At 39.3% G+C, this 21,248-nt stretch overlaps 1 protein-coding gene across 4 annotated transcripts in view; it reads right to left on the minus strand.

Moving 5' to 3' along the window:
• The window catches only part of LOC115239472 (spectrin beta chain, non-erythrocytic 5), a 73,341-nt gene that overhangs the window by 6,356 nt on the left and 45,737 nt on the right, over positions 1 to 21,248 (minus strand). For 3 of the 4 annotated variants that reach the window (XM_029814016.1, XM_029814015.1, XM_029814013.1), the window contains 20 exons: positions 15,190 to 15,415; positions 14,589 to 14,866; positions 11,620 to 14,223; positions 11,221 to 11,537; positions 10,715 to 11,092; positions 9,888 to 10,553; positions 9,449 to 9,734; positions 8,261 to 8,479; positions 7,660 to 8,102; positions 7,288 to 7,341; positions 6,480 to 6,885; positions 6,213 to 6,413; positions 5,485 to 6,085; positions 5,050 to 5,393; positions 4,639 to 4,923; positions 2,423 to 4,156; positions 1,823 to 2,191; positions 631 to 1,713; positions 292 to 518; positions 94 to 194 (listed from right to left, as the gene is read on the minus strand). In XM_029814016.1, the coding sequence (XP_029669876.1) occupies positions 94 to 194; positions 292 to 518; positions 631 to 1,713; positions 1,823 to 2,191; positions 2,423 to 4,156; positions 4,639 to 4,923; positions 5,050 to 5,393; positions 5,485 to 6,085; positions 6,213 to 6,413; positions 6,480 to 6,885; positions 7,288 to 7,341; positions 7,660 to 8,102; positions 8,261 to 8,479; positions 9,449 to 9,734; positions 9,888 to 10,553; positions 10,715 to 11,092; positions 11,221 to 11,537; positions 11,620 to 14,223; positions 14,589 to 14,866; positions 15,190 to 15,415 (10,822 nt within the window). The remainder of the gene's footprint in view (positions 1 to 93; positions 195 to 291; positions 519 to 630; positions 1,714 to 1,822; positions 2,192 to 2,422; positions 4,157 to 4,638; positions 4,924 to 5,049; positions 5,394 to 5,484; positions 6,086 to 6,212; positions 6,414 to 6,479; positions 6,886 to 7,287; positions 7,342 to 7,659; positions 8,103 to 8,260; positions 8,480 to 9,448; positions 9,735 to 9,887; positions 10,554 to 10,714; positions 11,093 to 11,220; positions 11,538 to 11,619; positions 14,224 to 14,588; positions 14,867 to 15,189; positions 15,416 to 21,248) is intronic. The other variant, XM_029814014.1, reaches the window with a different exon arrangement.

The following is a 21,248-nucleotide window of genomic DNA, read 5'->3' on the forward strand; positions in this document are numbered from 1 at the left end:
AAAAAAAAAAAAAACAATAAATCATAAAATCTTTTTATTAATAAGAGAGTGCGAATTATTATCAATTGATCTTTTCACATGAAAATTACATACCCCGTCTTAATTTTTCGCCAAATACATGTGATATACCATGAGATTTCGGAGATGTCGCAGGTTCTGCTGTTTCGGAAGTGGCACCTTTCAGCGGAGATAATCTGATAGATACAAACAACAACATTTGTAAAACATTAACTTATTATTTCAGATATTTCAATATATTTAGTCTTGAATTAAATTTTAATTTTTACTCACATATTTACAGATTCATGTTCATCAACAGAGCCGTTAACCTCATCATGTTGCGCGCGATGAGAACTGTCTAATAATCGCCTACGTTCCTCTTCGCGTTTTCGCTCTTCGGTTATCCTTTGCACTTCTTTACGTTTTCGTTCTTCAATCCGCTCGCGTTCTACACGCTCTTTCTCCGCTTGGCGCGCGGCCATTTCCGCTTCTTGCTGTTTTTGGAAGGCTTTTTCCAGCTGTGCAAATACTCATAACATTAAACAGACGCATATTACACAAATCGTTAGTAATAATTGCTAAAACAATCTCTTTTCTTTTATCTTCAGCATATATTAATAGCGATCTTACCATTGTTATTCGCTTAAGCGCGCTGAATCTCTCTTCCTGCGCCTCTATGGTCTTCTCGAAATCCTCGTGTTTCCTAATCAACTCTTCCACTTGCGAAATACTATCTCCTAATTTTTCGTCATATAGCATTGGTTCCCTATTGACTATCCAATTCTCCAAAGTTTCGGCGTCCCTCTTAAATAGCTGTGTATCCAAATTCTGTTCGTAAATGAATTTCCGCTGCTGCCATGTATCCTTCAAGATCTGTTGGCGCTGTTGCAACACAGATATCTTGTTTTCAATCTCTTTCCCCAGGAAATGTCCCTGTTCGATCAACTTTTGCCCGATTCGGTAGAATTTTTCGAAGGCTTCCTCGCGAGTATCGATTTCCGACTTGTACTCGTTGTGCCTGGAAATCAGCGCCTCGGCGCCAGGAACGTCACGCGCCAATTCCGGCGCCGTCACCTTGGCTACCATCTCGTTTATCCAGGATATCAGCTCCCTGTACTCGCCCAGATAAGACTGTAGTTGTTCCGCCTGAGCGAGTTTACTTCGTCTCTGTGCTGCCTTCTTCAATAGTTCGGTCCATGCCGCTTCCGCTTCTTGATGCTTCACATCGATATGTACACGTGCATCTGGAAACAGCTCGATTAACCTGGACGCTTCCTCCGTCAAACATTCCACTTGCTCCTTCACAGCTGCCAGATCAGTCTCGAATCCTTGATGCTTTCTCACCAATGCTTGAATGGTCTCTAGATCGTGGCCGTAGCCGTCCGAGCTGAGGGCCACTTCTTTTTCCTGTATCCAGGAGATAGTCTCATCGGCCGTTCTATCGAACATGTGAACTTGCTTGGCGCCCGCCAACGCGTCTTGTCGAGCGTGCGCTAATTCCTTTAAATCTTCCCATTGTTGCTTAGTTTCTTCGATTTTGAGAGATATCTTGTTTTTCTCGGGATTGTTCTGTTCTATCAGTTTCTGTCCCTCATCAAGTACAGCCGATACACGGCCCTCGCTTGTTGTCAAGCCGGCTAAGAAATTGTCGAATATCTGAATTAGTAGTTCCACATGTTCCACATCGCGGCCATAGTCCTCCGATGCAGCAACCTGGCCATATTTAATATTATGAAATGTTTAATAATTATGTTTAACACTAATTATATAATAATTATAAATATAAATGTTTATATATATAACTAATTATCTTTGAATTTACCGTTGTTTGGTCTCCGATCCATTCAATCACTTCATCCGCTTGTCTGATAAATTTGTAAAACTTTTCGCTCTCTGATAATCTCTGTAACCGATATTCTTTCAATTTTTGCAGTTCTTTGAATTTAGACTCGATATCTGTCTGTTTTTGAGCGATATTTTTGCTATCGAAGTGATGCCGCTCAATTAAACCGTGTGATAGCTTCTTCAAGTTATCGATTGTGCTCTCGAAACCGGACAAGTCGCGTTCGATGCCCTCTAATTTTTTTAGCAGAGACTGCACGGAATCTTCGTCCTTGCCGTAATCAGCTGACGTTAATTGCGGATGTTTTTCTCTAATCCACTGCTCAGCTTCCGCGGCTTCGGCATAAAACTGTACATAAAGCGTAATTCTTTAATTTCGTCACATATAGAAATCATACACTTCTCTTTCTATGATTACCAACTAAATTTTTAAAATTATTAAAATTATTGTGCATTACTCTTTTATATTACAACTTATAATATTATGGTTAATATTTACGTAATATTAATTATTAATATTATATAACTTAATAACATTATGATTTTATTATATCAATAAAGGTACGTTTTAATAGCTTACCGTTTGCGATTCCACAGCATCGAGTAATCTCAATTTTCTGACACTCGCCATATCTCTGAGATGCGATAACTCCTCTTGCAGTTTTTTAATTAATTGTTCAATCTTATCTCCCGCGAAGTGTCCGCTTCGAATCATCACAGTCGCTCTGCTAACCAAAGAAGCTACTACAGGTTCTCTGGATAATAATTCTCCTTCCAAAGCTTGATGTTTCTTTTGCAATCGCTTCACTGTAGTAAGAGAGCTTCCGAGATCGTTACTTGCGGCTAATGGTTCTTTCTCTGACAGCCAGTGCAACTCATCCTCGACATCTCTCGCGAACTGGTGCAACAATTTCGCATCTTCTAAATTGTCCCTACGTATCTGCATTGGTTCCTGGAGACTATGATACCTGTTTATCGTAACTAATGCTCGCTCTTGAATTTCGTCGCACATGAAATGATTTGATTTCTGGAAGCTAGCGGCAGTCTCCTTGATGGTCTCGCACGCCTCGTTGTGACCGAGCACGTCATTCTCCAGATTGGTATGCCTCTTCAGCAAATTTGCTACGCTCGAGAGATCCTTTCCGTGATCTTCCGACTGCAACTGGGTCTCTACTTCGTCCATCCACGTCTCGAATTCGTCTAAACTACGGCCGAACAACAAGGCCTGGTACGCGTCGTTCAGCCGGTTTTTCTTCAATTCGCTGGTCTCTTGCAGAAGACGCCATTCTGCTTCTAGCTCATCTAAACGTTCCTGTATTTCCTTCGAGGCGTAATGGTTTTCCTCGATGAGTGCCTCACCCTCATTGACCACAGACGCGACTCTCGCCTTGTTCGCCATCAATTCACTCTCGAATGCAATATGTTTCTGTATCTTGCTCTGCAGATTTGAAGAATCTCTATAATTTTCATCGCTCGCTACCTGTTGCTTTTGGTGCAGCCAACCTTCCACCTCGTATATGTTCCTGAGAAATTGATGCAAGTGATGACTCTCTAAAAGTTTCTTCCTTCTAGCCGTCGCACTATTCTTTAGTTTGTCCCTTCTGGCGCAAACGGAAACGATTTGCTGTTGTATTATACTCGAGTCCGCGTGTTCACGCGAGAGGATGTCATTAGCGAACTTTTCGAGCTCGTCGATACGTCCCAATTGAGACATCAACATTTTTTCGAACTCTTCATGCTTACGCAACAGTGTCTCTACTCCCGATAAAGATTCACCAAGATCGTCGTTGTTGAGGAACGCTTCCTTCGTCGCCAGCCAACTATCAGCTTGATCAGCTTGTTCCTTGAACAGTTGCAACTGGTGCGCTTGCGTTAATTTCTGCCTACGATCGTCCCAAGCATTTCCCAATGTCTGTCTGAGTTCTTCCAAATGCTCGAGATTATCCTTGATGTCTTCGTTGATCGATAGGAGCTTTTGACCGTGTTCCTTCAGACCTTTAAATGTATCTTGTCGACCATCGATTTCCGCTTTCCTCTCTTGATGTAGTTCTAGTACAGCCTCAGCTTCAGATATGGTGGTCGGTGGTTCGGATTCATTCATGCGTTTTATAGTATCGGCCACCCAAATGTCTAATTCGTGTAGGTCAGCTTGGAATTTGTGCAATGTATAAGCTTGATTTAAAGCATCGCGTCGATGTTGAGTTAAACGTTGTAGATCGTCCCAATTAGACTGGAGCTCGGAGAGTATCCCATTTATTTCGGATGCCTTGTCCGGATATTTACGCGACAACTTCTGTGCCTCTGCCTTATGCTCCTAAAAAAGACATAAAATTAAATTGAAATATAAAATGTTATTTACAAATAATATTATTTAAATTATATTTAACAAATGTGAATATTTGTAAAATTATTACAATGTGATTAATCATACTTCAATGCATACGCAAACTGCAATATATATATTCACACACATGAATAACATTTTTTAAATAAATAATGTAATAATTTCTCCCATAAATAGAGAGATTGAGATTTAGAGAGATGAAATGTTCCAATTGTTATTATTATTATACTAATTATTGCACATAAATTTATTAATCCCGAATCTCAAAATTAATAAATTTATTAATTGTTATTATAGTTCCATTCGAATTATTTCATATAAAATTAAAAATTAATAATTTGACAATTAATAAATTTATCAATTTTGAATTATAAAATTAATAAAATTATTAATCTTAATTATTAATTTTGAAGTAAAATATTTAATGGAAAATTAACATGGTCTTCACTCACTTTTAATTTCCCTTCTATTGCTGTCATATCTCGCTCCATAGCCTCTTGTTTTCTTTGTAACTGCTCGACAGCGGGTAAGTCTTTTCCTGTGTCGCTCGTGTTCATGGCCATAGATTTTTCAATAACTCTTTGGTTTGTATCGTCTATATCCCGATTGAATAGATGAATCTCTAATGCACCCGCTAATGTTTCACGATACATGCTTAGTGCACCTTGCAAACCTTTCCATTTATTGTTAAAGTTATCGCGCCGCTGCTGAATTGCCTTTGATTCATTATCGCGACCCTGTTATTCAAAATAGCAAAATATAATGACTAAAAATATATTAATAATAATAAAATTTATATTTTAGTTTATGTACGAGAAAATTTTTATTAATATTTTTTTCTATTAAAAATTTTTGGTTTTTACCTGTTTTATAAGCTTATCCGCCAAAGCATTAATTGTTTTTATTCTGGAATCGTCCACTCGCATATCGCTATCCACATCATCGAGTTTTCTTTGAAGGCTCAAGCAGTGCTCGTAATCCTTTCCTGTATCGCCAGCTTGAACCATCATTTCCTTATCTCTGATCCAGGCCTCGATCTTCTCCACTTGATTGTTAAATTCCAAGATATCTTGAGCCTCCTCCAAACCTCTGCCTCGATTTCCAGACTCCAATAGCAATTTTCGCCAGGACGTATGTAGATGTTCCAATTGTTGATGAATTTCCGCGCTAGCCGGGTGCTTTCGCGTTAATAATGTCTCTCCTTTTGCTATTTTATTAACAAATTTATTATCAATCTGATTAAGCGAGGAAATTACACGATTCAAGCAGTAGTTACAACTTATTTATCAATCAATTACCTTTGATCTCTTCGATTCTACTTTGATTTGCTGCCAGTTCCGCTTGGAATGCTTGATGTTTCTGCAATTTCTTGATTTTGTCTTCCAAACTGGACACCTCGCCTTTCGACGCTTCCGCTTCCAATTTCTTCTGCTTTTCGCCTATCCAAGATTCGGCCTCACCCACATCTCTGACAAACTGCGCGTGTAATAGACTGGCCTCTAGCTTTCTTCTTCGCACATCGCACAGGTCTCGGATTTTTTCACGTCTTTGAATGACTTCGTCCAATCGCCGGGCGATAGTCGATGAATCAAAATGATTTTGCGCTAAAAGCTTGTTTCCGTGCTCTTGCAGCGCAGTCAATTTTTCCTCGTGCGTCACCAGCAGCTTTTCAAACTCGTTGTGTTTTTTCACCTGCGCGTCTACTTCCTCGACCGAGATCCCAAAGTTGTCGCCGCTCAACGCGGCCTCTTGAGTGCTAGATAAAGTGTCAAGCTGTTTGGCGTCTCGCAAAAAGAAGTGCAAGTCGATCAATTGATCCAAATGCACTTTTTTCTGCTGCCAAGCGGTATGCAATTTTTGTCGCTCGTCCAAGAGTTGGTTGCATTTTTCTTCCACATCCTGAAAAATACATCGTCGTGATTAACAAATACTCGCGAATGAGATGCCGAGATCTCTGATCGATTTATTGTATGGAACTTATTATGAAATTTATTATGAACGATTTTATCATGAATGGATTTTTTACCATAGCGGCGTAGTGACCAGTTTGCACCATGGCCTCGCCTAGATCGAGTACCGAACTGAAATTTTCCTCCCGCGCTTCGATTTCTCCTTTCAGAGCCTCGTGCTCCGCCTTCAAAGTCTGCGCACTGGCCGCGTCTCGAACCTTCTCCTCCGTCGACATCGTAGCGCGTAGCCCAGCTGCCCAATTCATCAAGTCTCTGGCCTAAATATTTTTTCCGTTAGAAATAATGTAAGTCATTAAATATAAACACGGTGATAAAAAACATACCTGAGCATGGAATCGTTGCAAGTCGCAACTAGCCTGCAACTGATCCCTTCGATGAGCGGATCTATTTTTCAATTCCTCCCAATGAATAACGACGATTCGCTGCTGCTGATCAATGTGCGTCGCGTTGTTCCCCGGATAATGAGCTTGTAATCTGGACGCATCCTCGACTAGAACTTGCAATTGAGCCTCGAGTGCGACTAGATCATTCTCGAATCCTTCGTGACGTCTAATTAACGCCAGAACGGAATTCAAATCGCGACCCAGATCTTCTGGCAAAGCAGCCTCTTTTTCCTGTATTCGTGATAGCGCTTCAGCCACATCACGATGAAACCGATGTATCTCGCCTGCTGCCTGCAATCGCTGTTCACGATTTCGAATGAGACCTAACAGATGTTGCCATGATTCCCTGGTGAAGAACAGTGAATCAGAATTATTAATTTTGTTACATCTTTTCCGAAAATTATATAAAACTTTTAATCTGTAGTAGACAAATTGTGTTATTAAATTGTGAATAATTTTATTGTTTATATAATATCAATAAACATCCAAAAATTTGCAGAAATTTCATCGATTTACGTATAATAATTTTTAAAGGAAATCTCTAAAATTTAGAAATTTGAAAATAGAAATATATCATAAGCCAGAAAGAAAAACCAAGATATAATATGAGAAAGATTTCGAGTTATAAAAATTGCAAACTTTCAAAAAAATTACATACAGAAGATATATAAGCTTTGATTAATTTATAAATTATGATATAACTTATAAATTAGCAGGTATAAGAGTTATTCCACAACCAAGTACTCACTTCATTACCATGTGTTGCTTATGTACTTGAAACACCGGATCGTCTTCGTCGGATCTACATGGAATATGTATATAGAAAGAATGTTAGTGCGACCCAACACCGAGAAAAAATAGAAATATATTTTTCTATATTAAAAGTTATAGTTATGATATTAATTTATGTGAAGTATACCCCATACAAAAGAAAAAGAGAGAGGGAGAGAGATATTATTTTATGTATCAATTATATCATCTTGTTAATTTATTTCGTGCAAATAACGCGATACTAATGCTCTACAAAAGTAATAAAGAAAGTATTGAAATAGCAGAAATAAAAATACAAAAGATTAGAAAAAAATTTTTTTGATCGATTTATCATTAACTAAAGATTTACCCTAATTGTTCCTGGCGTTTTTCGATGTCCTGGATGTAAGGACTTTCGTTGGCGATCAATTTTCTAGCTAATTCTTCGCATTGATTGAATCTCTCGGAGCCGGCCTCTATTCGATGCTTGAAGTCATTGAATTTTGCTTGTAATAGTAACAGATGCTCGTAGTCCTGACCGTAGTCCTCTGACGCGGCCGCCTGTTCCTGTTCCTTAATCCACTGCTCCAACTCTCTGCTTTCTAGGAAATATTCGTGGCGATACATGCTCTCCATTAAACGCTGCTGCCTCACGGTAGCTAGTCGCTGCAGAGCACGCATTTGTTGAATGATTGCTTGCTGTTTGTTAGCTATCGCCTTGCTGTCCGGATGCTTTGAGTTTATCATCGTAGAAGCAGTGTGTCCCATTTCTGTTACGATGCCATTGTATGTGTCTAATTCGAGTTCAACAGCCTGCAGATTATAAATCAGAATTTTAAATATAATACAGTTGACTATAAAAATTTTATTAATATAAAATTAATATATATGAATTAATATAAAAATTTTTACTAAATATTAATGAAATAATAGAATTGGTTTTATTCACATTGCGCTTTATAAATGCATACCTTGTGTTTCGTCAATAATTTCGTGGCGGCATCGCGATCCCTGCCGTAATCGGTAGAGCTCAGTACGTCGTTTTTCTCGTTGAGCCAGCTCTCGACCTCACCGGCTTCGAAAAGGAATTCTTGTGCTTTTAGAGACAAATCCAATGCTCTACTACGCTCTTCCGCTTTATCTTGCAAGTCTCTCCACGCATCATCCAAAACATCGCATAGTTCTTGTATCTATTAAAAGCATCGATGTAATCTATTACTTATTGTCGTCTACAATGACTCAAGCTGTTACATTTCCAACCATGTTACTCGCACGAAACAAATACAAATTAATAATTCATTAAATAATTAATTGCTGCCATATTATTTTCAAAAACTAAGTTTCGATTTCAATACGGAATATGCTGACAATACTACTGACACTGCCTAGAGTTCCATTGCTGTGGCAGAAATATTATTTTATTATATGTCTGCATGCACAATACATGTACATTTTTTAACTTCATGATTTCTGAAGTTTATTTATTAAGCTATGGAATAAAATAATCGATAAGCTTATTGTAACTAGAATTGCATAAATCATATATTAATGATTAATATTATATTCCTAACATGAAATAGATAAGCTGCAAAAATAAGACTTTAGTAAAAACAAATAAAAAATTATATTCAAAATACTCGTTCACCTGTATAAAAAAAGAATATGTTTTGATATAATTAACTCTGGACACACGTGACATTAAATTATAAACATTTAATATTTCGAAACAAAAAATTTTATTATACAATTTTTATATTTATGAAGTGCTGTATATCTGATGTTACTTTTTATAAAATATAATACAAAGAGTTTTTTCGTGTATTACGAGTCAATTATAACAAATACAACTTATACAATTTTAGAGACTGCGCTACAAAAATACAATAACAATTAAGATCTTATAAAAATAATAATTTATTAATTACGTGAAATCAGACGCGCGATTGATAACAATTAACACGGAAAAGCGACAGATATCTGTGACAATATTTCCCATGCATCAATGTATCCACCTTACCTCTGTACACGCAATACTCTTCGAGACGCTCCAGCTGTGCAAAAATCATAATTTCTTACTCCAATCTCGTGTCATTTTCGACCATCATGCAAATTCACGCGAAAAAAAAATATTATTTGGCAAAGAATCTCTCACAATTTACCTTTTTCTTCTCTGGATGAATCTGATCAATAAGAGCCTGTCCGGAAGTCAGAGTCTTATCTATCATAGGCTGATGACCGGCGATTTCCGCTTCTAATTTTTTGTGCTTCTTATGCAAAGTCTGGGCCTGGTGTAGATTTTGTCCGAGCGTCGTCGAGGATGCTTGTGGCAAGTGGTCCTTGATCCACTGTAATTCTGCGTCCAACTCGAAGCCGAACTTATGGAAGCGCAGGCTCTCTTCCAATGCTTCTCGCCTTTTCTTAGCTGGTTCCTTTAGGCTGCGGAATCTATGAATATGAATTTCGCGTGTTATCTGTACGTATCATTATCCGTATTTATTTCAGCAATGAATTAATTTGATCATTTAAAAAATCAATTTGATTATATAAAAAAAGGGTGATATAATTTAAATAATATCAAAGAGATCATTTCTCATATACTTTTTCTGTGTGGCTTGACTGGTCTTCAGGATGTTCACCGCATCGAAGTGACCTTCATGCGCCATCTCCTGGCCCATGGCCACGAGATCGTCCACCTTTTGCTCCCATTGATACATGTCGCTCTCGAGGGTTTGGTGTTTTTTCAGCAATTCCTTGCAACTACGGAGATCCATGCCTACTTGCTTACTCTGCAAACAGCTCTCTATTTCTTCCAGCTTCAACCTGGCATCTTCCATAGTGCGATTGTATCCGTGTTGCGATGCAGCTTGTCGCAGTCTGCGACCTTTCTCCAGCGATAATGCTACAAGTCGGTCCCATTGGTCATTTAGGTCCTTCAAGGTTTTTCCCACGTCGTCTGATCTATAATTTTCTTCAGATATCAGCGCTTTGCCCGCCTTGTTGACTGCTCTCAACTGTCCTTCGTTGGCACGTAATTCTCGTTCGAATGCTTCGTGCTTCTGCAGTTTGCGTTCGAGATTATTCAAATCACGATAACTCTCGTCGGCCGCAGTCTTCATCTTGTCGCCCAACCAATCGCGCAAGTCATCCACTTCGGCTGAGAATTGTTGATAATGCTCGGACGCCTTTAAAGCCGCTCTTCGACGTTGAGCAGCGTCCTTTACTGCCATACGACGGGCTAGTACTTGATTTCTTTTTTCATTGATGCTGGATGTAAATTAAATTTATATAGAAAATGTTATAAAATTTCATGAGTTAAAAAATTACGATTAAAATTCTTTTAATTATATTTCGTGAGAAAGAGAGAGAGAGAGAGATTCGATATTATATATTTACTCTTAAATTATCGATTGTTATCTGATACTTACTAATCTTTGTCATAGTGATTTTGGGCAATTAACTTATCGGCAGTGTCGCTAAATAGCTTCAATCTGTCATCTTGCGCGTGAAGAGTGTTTTCGAATTTTTCATGTTGTTTCAATAGAGCTTCGACATCGTCCAAAGATTCGCCCAAGTCAGTGAATTCGAGGAAAGCTTCATGAGAACTAGTAGTAGCTTCAATCTGATCGGCTTCCCGATTAAATTGTTGCAATTCGAGACATTGTCGTAGCCATTCCTCTTTTGTCATCCAGTTAGTTGTTACCGCCGGATATAATCCGTTTAGTTTATCTAGACGTTCGCGTACATCCGCCAAATTAGGATTACGACGTAATAGTTCTCGACCGAGATCCTCGACTTCACGAAATCTATATAAATACAGAAAAAATATATTTCATAAAAATTGTATTTATTAAAGAAATTCTATTAATTATGTTGTATTATTATATCAATATGTAATTATTTATTATAAATTGAATATTATAAAATTACGTACTCGTCTTCTTTGGTTCGTATTTCTTCTCCAAGCTCCATATGCTGTTTCTTGAGCTGCTCGGCTGTGGCTACATCTCTAACTGATTCCTCCGCCTTCATCGTCTCCTGTACGTCTGTAGCCCAGTTAATCAGGTTCTTCGAGCTATTCATAAATATTTGTTGGCCGACCGCGTCTTCTAAACGAGATCGTCGCTCCTTGGCCTTTGTCTGGACTTTGTTCCAGAGTTCCTTGATCTCGTTTTGTCTCACGTTGACGTTGTTGCATTCGTGCGGGTATGAATTCTTGACACTATTGCCTAACAAGTTCACTTTGCGTACCTGTAAGAATTGAATTGTAAGAATTAAGATATAATATTCTTTCTATTCTTTTCTTATCTGAAAAAATGCTAAAATATTTTACTTTTTCTTCGACTGGTGCCAATTCTCGTTCTAAATTATGATGTCTCCTCTGTAGAGCTTGTACAGTCTTCAAATCAGGTCCAAGTTCAGCCGTATCTAACTGGGTGATTTTTTCCAACATCCAGTCATGAGCCTCGCCGCAGGTTCTGTTAAATAATTCGACGCTTGACGCACCCTCCAAGCTTTTCTCTTTCTGTGCCTTTAGCCAGTTTAGATGATCCCACAGCTGATGAATGTGCCTCTGTCTGGCTTTCACCTTGTCCAGTTGACTGTGGCCTTGACGGACAAATTCGTCAACTGCTGCATCTATTGCCTCTACTCGTTTCCCAGAAGCCGACAAATCCGTTAAGAATTTTTCATATTTTCTTCTCGCCGTTTCGACGTTGTCCTGAGGATCCTCAACTCTTAGCATCTTTTCCTTGTCTTTAATCCATTTTTCGAAGTCGTCACACTCTCGATAAAAGCCGTAGAACCTGATGGCGTCTTCCAGTAATGCGTGACGCTTCACAGCAAGTTCCTGTAGCTCGCCATAAGTGTCGTTGATCTTCTTCTGTCGCTTCTCCACGCTGTCGCCATCGCTCACCGTCTTTCGCTTGATCGGTTTCACGGTAGATTTGATGGATTTTAGTCGGCGAACTGGCACCACCTGCTTGACCATCTTCGTCTTCTTCACACGTTGCGTCGTTTTGATTTTTTCAAGTTTGCGTACCTGCACTTGGACGATCTTTGGCTCAATCTCGCGAACATAGTTAGCCGGCACGAATCCATCCGCACCGTCGGCTTTTCTAACGCTCCACCAATCGGGATTCGTCTTATTCAACAAAAACATCACCTCGCCCTTTACCATGTGCATACCTTGGCCGTCAAACGGATATAAACTCTTTACTTGCGGCACCATTCTATCCTCGTGAACAGTTCTCGGCTCCATTCGTTCGACTACCTCGTCCACCCACTCATCTTGCGGCACAAGTCTGATCTCCTTGCTCCATTCTTCTTGTTCCAACTCGGCAACCGGTTCCGGATCGGCAGTTAATTCCAAAGTAGAGATGCCAGATTTGATAAGTTTCTCTGCCTGCGCATTCAGAGACTGCACATCACCTCTGTAAGCGTTCAATTCGCCTTCCAGATCCTTGTGCCTCTGCAACAAAGCCTGAGCGCTTGGCTCGTCCACTCCATAGTCTTCCGAAGCAACTAACGCCATTTTCTCGTTCATCCACGAGTCTGCCTCGTTCGCATCAGCGTAAAATTGGAACGCTTCGGCCGCGTCGTCCAGCTGCTTCTTCCGCAACGCCGCCAGTTCTTCCAGGACTCTCCAATGTTCCTGCAATGAATCTATTCGATTTTGTATTTCCAATGCCGACGGGTGATTGTCGGCTATCAGTTTCCTGCCGGCGTCACAGAGTTGCTCGGATTTCGGCCTGCGCACTTTCATCTCGTCCTGCAGGGCCTTATGCTTTTGCTGTAACGATATCACGGCTCGCAGATCTTTCGCGGAAATGCCAGCCTTGCAGATTCGCTGCTTCTCCACTAGCCACGACTCCTCGTCCTCGTGATCTTGAAGAAAGTGAAAAAAGTTTCGAGCATCCTCCAATCTAGCCTTGCGTTCCTTGCTGTTCTCCACGAGCTCGTCGTAAGTGCGATTCAGCAGTTCCAGTTTTTGCTGCAACAATGGCACTTCCTTATTTTGTGGCTGTGCCAAATGTTGAGTGGCCTGTCTACCGAGTCGCCTCTGGCTTTCTCCCAGAGCCGTCACTTGCAGCTCCTGCAAACTGTGCTTTTGTAGGAGATCCTCAACTCCTAACAAGTGCGGACCCACGTCGGTACTCTGGAAATTCAGTTGAAGCTCTTGGATCGAAGCTAGCGTCGTATCGATCTCTCTCATCAGACTCATCAAGGAGCTTAACGCGACTAGATTGGATTTGTGATGATCCAGCAAAGCTAGCAGCTCTTTCCATCTCTGCAACACTTCTTGTTCTCTGCTACGGACTCTCTCGAGGCCGTGATAGTTCTCTCGCACAAGCTCTTCAGACATATTCGTTAGATCGTGGAAGCGCTCTTCACGCGCCAAGATATCGGCGCTGATGGCCTCGTGTTTCTTCACCGTGGCGTCTACTTGCGCCATATTGCTGCCATATCGAGGATCCGTTAACACCTGGATCATCTCCTTCAGGTACCCCTCCCTGAGTACGCTTTTCCGCTCGAATTTATAATTTAATTGCTCAAGCCTCTCTTGTCGCAACAGCTCGATTCTCAGGGCGACTTCACGACGGTGTTCCGCTCTTTCCAACTCCACCCAGTTTCTCTCGATATCATGAATTAACTGGCCTTCCTGCGGAGTAAACGCTGGCTGGTTCAGAGACTTTAATTGGGTGTTTATGTGAAAATACAATGCTTCTATTTCGGACCGTTCCTTGTACTTCGGCGGTTTCTCCACGGTTCGGTATTGTTTGAAGGCCAAGAGTTCCCGTTGAATACCTTCAAGCGAGTTCGGAAAACTGCGATTCTCTAGGACCTCGATCTTCATCTTGATCCACTCGAGAAGGTCGGTCGTCAGCTTCTCGTAATGAATCTTCATCTTGTCTGCATCCATCATTTGGCCAACGATCTGTACGAATAGGAAAAAAAATAATTTGTAGTCGAACTATCCAATTTAATTTAATTTAATTAATTCTCTCTTAGATTTCTGAATTTTTTGTAGCTTTTTCGAAATGTAAGATATTTTAATTCTGAAATATGTGGATATTTAAATCCTGACACAGGGATATAAAATATTCAAATCTAAAAACTAAGATTCTTTCTCGAATTCATATAAAACATAGTTGGACTTTCTAGTATGTCCTCTACTTTCAATATAATTTTTAAACAAAATTATCAGAGATATATATATATATCAAATCTTTAGATTTTTAAAATGTTTTGTTTCATAATTCTCTCCATATATATTGAATAAAATTTTAAAAGTGACCGTACATTCGCTATCCTCTTGCCGCTCTTTATCTCGTTCTTCATTCTGGCAAATGTGTGGTAATAAGACGCAACATAAGTGATAATGGATTTCTCGTCGGGTCTGGCCGTGTCCACATCTTCCGCGTCCAAGAGTCGAGGTATGCCGAGTTCTGAGTTGGCAACGTCGAAAGCATAATTGAGATTATCGATGTTCTTGTTTTGCTGCAATTCCGACCAATTGACTAAGTCTGGTCGATGAGCATGTATGAGAGCATTGAAACCAAGGCCGCTTCTCCAGGACCCTGTTTGTATAATATTTAAAATATTATATTTTGAATTTTTTTTTATATTTCAATTATACAATAATTTTATGAAAAAGAAAGATATACAATTTTTATTCATATATATAAGTATTATATAAATTACTCAAATACATCCTACGAATTATTAAACGTTCAAAAAATCCAGGATAAAATTTGTAGACGAATATGCGACATGTGTAAGACTATGGTAAATATTTTCTAAACTCGTAAATATCATATAATTTTCTCAAACTTTTTTGCGACATTCAAAGATTGAATATTCATGCCGCGTAATTGTATGCAAGACGGAGAAGTCGATTCACCGGTAAAGTCCTGAATGTTGACGCCGGGATAGCCATTTGTCTTTCTCTGGCACCAGAGTAGCAGAGCATCTTTGGCAGACTTCTTCTCGCTGCTGTCATTCTCTTCGTCCACATCGATCTCGATCTCTTGTATTTGAAATCTCAGAATAATGGTCCAGATGAGACCGAGAATCAATCTAGGATTACCGTCCACAATATCCTCTGCACCGATACTCTCCAAACGAACCTGAAAATGGGAATATAATTCTTAAGATACTGAGAAAAACGAGAATTGATTCTATTGCGTAAATTTTTTGCGAAAAGACATTTTGGTATTAGATAGTAATGTTTTAACAATTTCGCGCTACTCGATTAATAATATTTAATAAATAATATTGATACTTTTTAGAAACCAATAAAATTATATGTTTTATGTACATATTTATAACGTTAAAATATTTTCCAAACATAAGAAAGAAGAGAAGACTTTAGCAAAATTTTTGAAGTGTATTTTCTTTTTCTCTCTTAGAAACTTCTCTCTCACGATTCCTATGTTAACATAGCAAGTTCTAAGTTTTTTTACTTATTGTTAGAACGCTATGCGGCAAGATCAGATGTTTTTTTTTTACATGACTCGATCAGCGAATGAATAATGCGCCCGTATAATTTATGCAACGTGCTGTTTGCATAATTATTTGCATTCCGTTCTATTGCATGTCCATGCTTAGTCGGCGCAATATTCAACGCAGGTTGCGTAAATGTCAGGTCTTAATAATGGATGAGTAATTTGTAAGAATAGAAAAGGCGCGTAGTGTAATCATGCTGTGGATTCTGAGTAATCGAGAGTAACAAGACGCTGCGTTGTAACAACAAGGTCGTAAAGTGCCATCGAGAAAAAATGGTGTAATATTACAAATTTAAAAAAGTCGGTAGAGACATTCGCCGTTTTTTTTTTTTATAGCCCTAATTACGTGCGTGCATCTCGTTCTTCCGTGAATCATCGTTTCTGGATGTACGGATGATCAAACTTCAAAATTATCATTTAGCTTAGTAATTAGAATTGAATTAGTATCAAAAATTAAACCAAAAAATCTTAAAAAACATTAACATATATAATTATAAAGTGTGAAATTTTAACGGCAATATATTCGGATATTGCACGCTATCGAAGAGAAACGAATACAAATATCGGTACTGCTTCGCGAGATTCCTTTTAATTTTATTTCTGTCATGGATGGTTATGAAATTTATTTCGGATCATTAATTTCGAAGCGCGTAAAATCCCGTTGAGAGCGGACCCGACTCAGCGGAAGTAATTATGCGACCACGCCGTGTAGTGAATTACAACCGCGATGCGATTTAATAATTGCATTTTATTCGGCGTGATCGAGAAGAAACGCATGCGGAACGGACGGTGGAACTTCTTTAGCCTTTTTTTTTTTCCGTGTGACCTGCTTTCGTGTTTTACGGCTTCACGTCTCGTAATTATTCAGAGTAATGAACTTGGCCGTTATATATTAAATCTCTAAAGTCCGAATCACAGGCAGAACGATATCTTTGACATGTTCCTCGGCACGTAGCAACTGTCGCGCTGGAATAAAATTTAATTTATTGGCATGTAAAGAAACTCGCTACTTGAATTCCTTGCTAATCGAATAGTAAGGAATTAGATAGAAAAAAAATCTAAATATGTTGTAAAGATAATAAATTCTAATTTAGACTTGACATCGAAGAAGATTCCAAAAATGGTAGTTCAATTATTCCGGTCGTGAATCTCTTCGTGTCAATGAAATTATACTCGCGCATAGAACAGCCGGTGGCAACTGATTGCCGTATGTGTCACTACATTACGGTTCATTCAGTCGTAATTGGGTGTCTTATTGATAACGCAACATTTGTTACTTCCAATCGGCAGCGACGGCGGGTCCCGGCCATTATTAATAAACTCTTGTCGATGGTGGTGAAAGTAGCGTGTTAGATCATCGAACGTCTGTGTCGTTATATGTTTGTCGATCGCTAATAATTCTGCGATGATACTCGATGCGTTTTTAATGGTCGCTTTAACGCTCGCAAATGTAAGTTCTGATGATATAATTGTGGGTATCATGCTCGTACATGCACAGGAGGCACGTATAGGAGATTAACAAGGTACTCTTGTAAACGCTTCCTTCTCAGAGAGGATTATTTTTTTATAGCAACTAGATCGTAATATCAGAAGTCATCAAAATCCGTTTGAAGTAGAAGATGCAACGTTACTTTTCTAACGTGTTAAATAATCTAAAAATCTACATTCTTCTATGAATTTCTAATGAATTGCCTTCATAGTATCTTTAATATATAGTTAACTTACTTATCTAAATTTAAAATTTAAAAAATTCTGGAAAAGTTGATTCGCGTTAAAACACGTAATATATGATATTATAATAGTATAATTCATATAAAAAAAAAATATACATAATGTACAAAGTTTTCAGTTTAGTACACTTTACAAGATCAAATATTTTATATTGCAGGAACCGCGGGCCTTTCTTTCACTCGGACAAATTCGCAGGTTTGGCTATCTAGGGTAAGTTATGGACATGACCGATGATATTGGCCGCAAAATATCGAGGGGATCGATACAGTTTTGCTTGCGCTTCTCGCCACGCTATTGTAGTTAATCGCGGGCCGCAACGCCCGTCGACGGACGTTCCTCGTGCGCGGCTGCTGCTGGAATGCAGTCCGATCACTTGTGCCAGAGGGTCTATCAAGGCCGCTGGGAAATGGAAATTATGGCGTTTGTGCCGGTTGGGATGGCTGACAGCTCGCGGAATCCAAAACAAAGAGAACGCGTAGCGTGACCGTTAAACGGCCGACGCGGACGACGTCGTCGTGGACGAAGTTAACGAGCCGAGTACTGCTGAATCTCAACGTCATCTCGGCTTACCAGACCGGACTTCCTCGTGTCCCGGAGGCCTTTCAGCCACGTGCTCGCCTCGACTATTCCGCGACAGCCGATCGCCAGATGCCTGAGCGAGGCGACTACCGCTCCAGGCTTGCTCAGTGTTGAACTTAACTCGATTTTTTGTCTATGATAGGAGTATAATCTAGGTAAACCGGTTTATTATTATCTAATTAGTTTAAAATTAGTCGGTGAGAGAGAGAAATTCAGCGTCATGTTTGACTTGAGAAAGCAAGACAGGTTTTTATGAATATTATTGCACGCGGAAGCGAGGCTGTGAAATTTGTACTTCTTGCTTCATTTCGCTACATATTATTTTAAGACAAAGTTTTTATTACACACTTTTTATTGCACACACTTTTTACGTCATTATATTATTTTTTTATTACTATATTGTATTATCTTTTATTATATTATATAGTAAAAATTATGTCGATTCTTTACATTAAATTTTACGAAATTTTTTTACTTTTCTTTGACTTTAGTTATTCTTTGATAAATCTGATAATCGTCAAGATCTTAAATATTGTCTAATTATTTTTAACGATCGCTATTATATTTATGATGAATACGCTCGATGCTCTCATATACGTATGCATTTCTCAGAAAGACATTCCTTTTGATAAATAGTGAACGAGGTGCATTAGGTTAAGCAGACGAGCACGGAATGTCGCAGTCGATTTGTTGTATGTAAAAAAAAAGTATCCCTTCGTGACGTGACTCATCGCACGTGATAACGAAACAGGACGCACAACTAATGATCTACTTAGCTTAAATAGCGTGGCGAGAACGCCAAAGCAAACGCATTCCCGCTGTCACCGTGCAATTTGCAGCTACCGTGAACATTATACATCTATGTTCGTAATAACACCGAGCGGATAATATATTTACGAGCGGTATCCAGTCGATAATGATAGAGCGAGGCCTCGCATAACGATGTGCGACATACCTGTCGACCGGTGCAATGATCGGTAGCTCGATCAGCTGATTGCGCACCCCCCGCGAACGTGTCATTAACTCTGGAACTTTAATGCGACGTCAACGATACGCGATACGCTGTCATTCAATGGTGCATCGCGAGCTGAAATGCAATCCGAAACGAAGCGCAGTAAAATAACAGCGCGAAACTGCGCAGAGTAGTTTCAAACAACGCAATCAACAAATTTTTTTTGTTATCTCTGTTTGATTCGGGTAGAAAAAAATAGAATAAAGTGTACGCACGAATTAAATTACATTAGAATTTTATAAAAATTAAATTAAGACATACAACGAGAGATAGATTTCAATTATATATCGTGTAATTTTTTCATAGAAATTAAATTCTCTTTTCGAGAGAATTTATAAAACTGAAAGGAAAAGAATATTCTAACGATAAACAGTTTTACAATATTTTTGACAGCGCAAAATATGATTATAAAATATGTTCCTGGTTTTCAAACAACCAAGTATTGTCAAGGAAAATTCCAGATTGAAATTTTTTGATATATCCTTTTCATCGCGTTTTTTTTATCTCAACAGTGATGTAGACACAATCCGTTAGTCAATAAAGTCACGGAGCGGACATAAAAGAGAGGAGGGGACAATAAGAGAGGTCGAATCTTCGAATTTTCGCCACGACGAAACGCGTGCACTCACGTTGCAAGCCGAGTTTTAGCAATGTATGAATAATGAATGAGTGCATAGCGAAGCGCCGGGGAACGCGGTACTGTTACGCGTCGTCGCGTTAAAATGCCGGGTACGGTTAAAACTCGTGCAAGAGAAGAGACACACGGCGTCGAGAGATAAAGGGCACAAGAGCGTTAAATAACTTAACCGACCGACTGCGGCGCGGCCGCCCATTCTTCTCGGTGATCGCTTTTTGCGCGTTGCAGAACGCCGACCGCAATTTACGCGAGATTTTAAAGCGCCTCGAGCGCCTCTTGTATTGCCTCCCACTCCTAATTGATGTATTGTGTTGAAGCGTGCCCGATCGAGTCGATTAAATTTTCGAGCCTCGACCTCGTCGTCGCGATGAAATACGATCGCCTCAATTGATAATTGCATAATGCGCGAGCCTGGCATTTTGTACGAGAGAATGTTAAGTCGTTATATGGTTCCGCGCCGTGGGAGTACAGAATGGTCCCAACAAAGTCGAGTCATTTTGAGTACGAGGAAATTTAACAAAAATAATACCGTATTGGATTTCAATAAAATTTCCACAAAAATCTTATAACATTTTGAAGTAATATTGTTAATAATAATATGATGTGAAAATGCGACGTCACAATAGAAAGTAATCGCTATATAATCCCGGATCAAACATAATTTTCCGATTCGCAATTATTCGGGAGAAGATCATCGCGACCTTATCATCGTCATCCAACTCGATGCGAGTTAATGGAAACATTTGCGGGAATTAATTTCGCGAGGGGTTGCGGTAACGCGGTTGGCCGCGCCGAACAGTCATAAGGTAAATTCCCATTCCGCCGTAAAGTTGGCGGAATGGGAATAGCAATTCTAATGCATTTATCGTGGAATGCGACTCCTACGTACGGACATTCACTGGACCGGCACACTGTAGGCAACCGCTCGATCGTGTTTATTTGTCGAAGTAACTGCATCGTGGAAAAGCAACGAATAAATACGTAAGACGACGTAGTTAACTCTTCATTTGGTACAGTAGCATCAGACAATACTCGATCAGGCTATAATATATATTTTTCGTATACACTTACGTGTAATTTTTACTTTATTTTTCTAAATATATATATTTCTTCCACAAGAGAGGAGTGCCTTTCGTTCTTTTTTGAACTAACACATTTTAAGTAGACTCTTTTTCTTACGAGAATAATAACATCAGTTTTTTTAGAAGCGATAAAGATAAATAAAAGTAAGGAAGAATAGGTGAAAACGTAGGGTCAGCAGTCGAGCTGACGTCCGTTAAAACCCAGGGCTCGATTACACAAAAGACGATTATAGGGCTAACTCTATCCCTCCGATCCTTCTACTTTAAGATAAGATTACGACTTAGAAAAAGAAACAAGAAATTTAGTATTAACGTCTCGGGGGTTCTGTCGGGAAAGTGCAGAGGACCGGGTCGCACGTGGCAGTTTTCCTGCGGCAGCTGACCGCACATTCTTGGCAGAGCTACGGAATGCCG

Source organism: Formica exsecta, unplaced genomic scaffold (assembly GCF_003651465.1).
Source record: "Formica exsecta isolate Colony F162 unplaced genomic scaffold, ASM365146v1 scaffold38, whole genome shotgun sequence".
NCBI lineage: Eukaryota > Metazoa > Arthropoda > Insecta > Hymenoptera > Formicidae > Formica > Formica exsecta.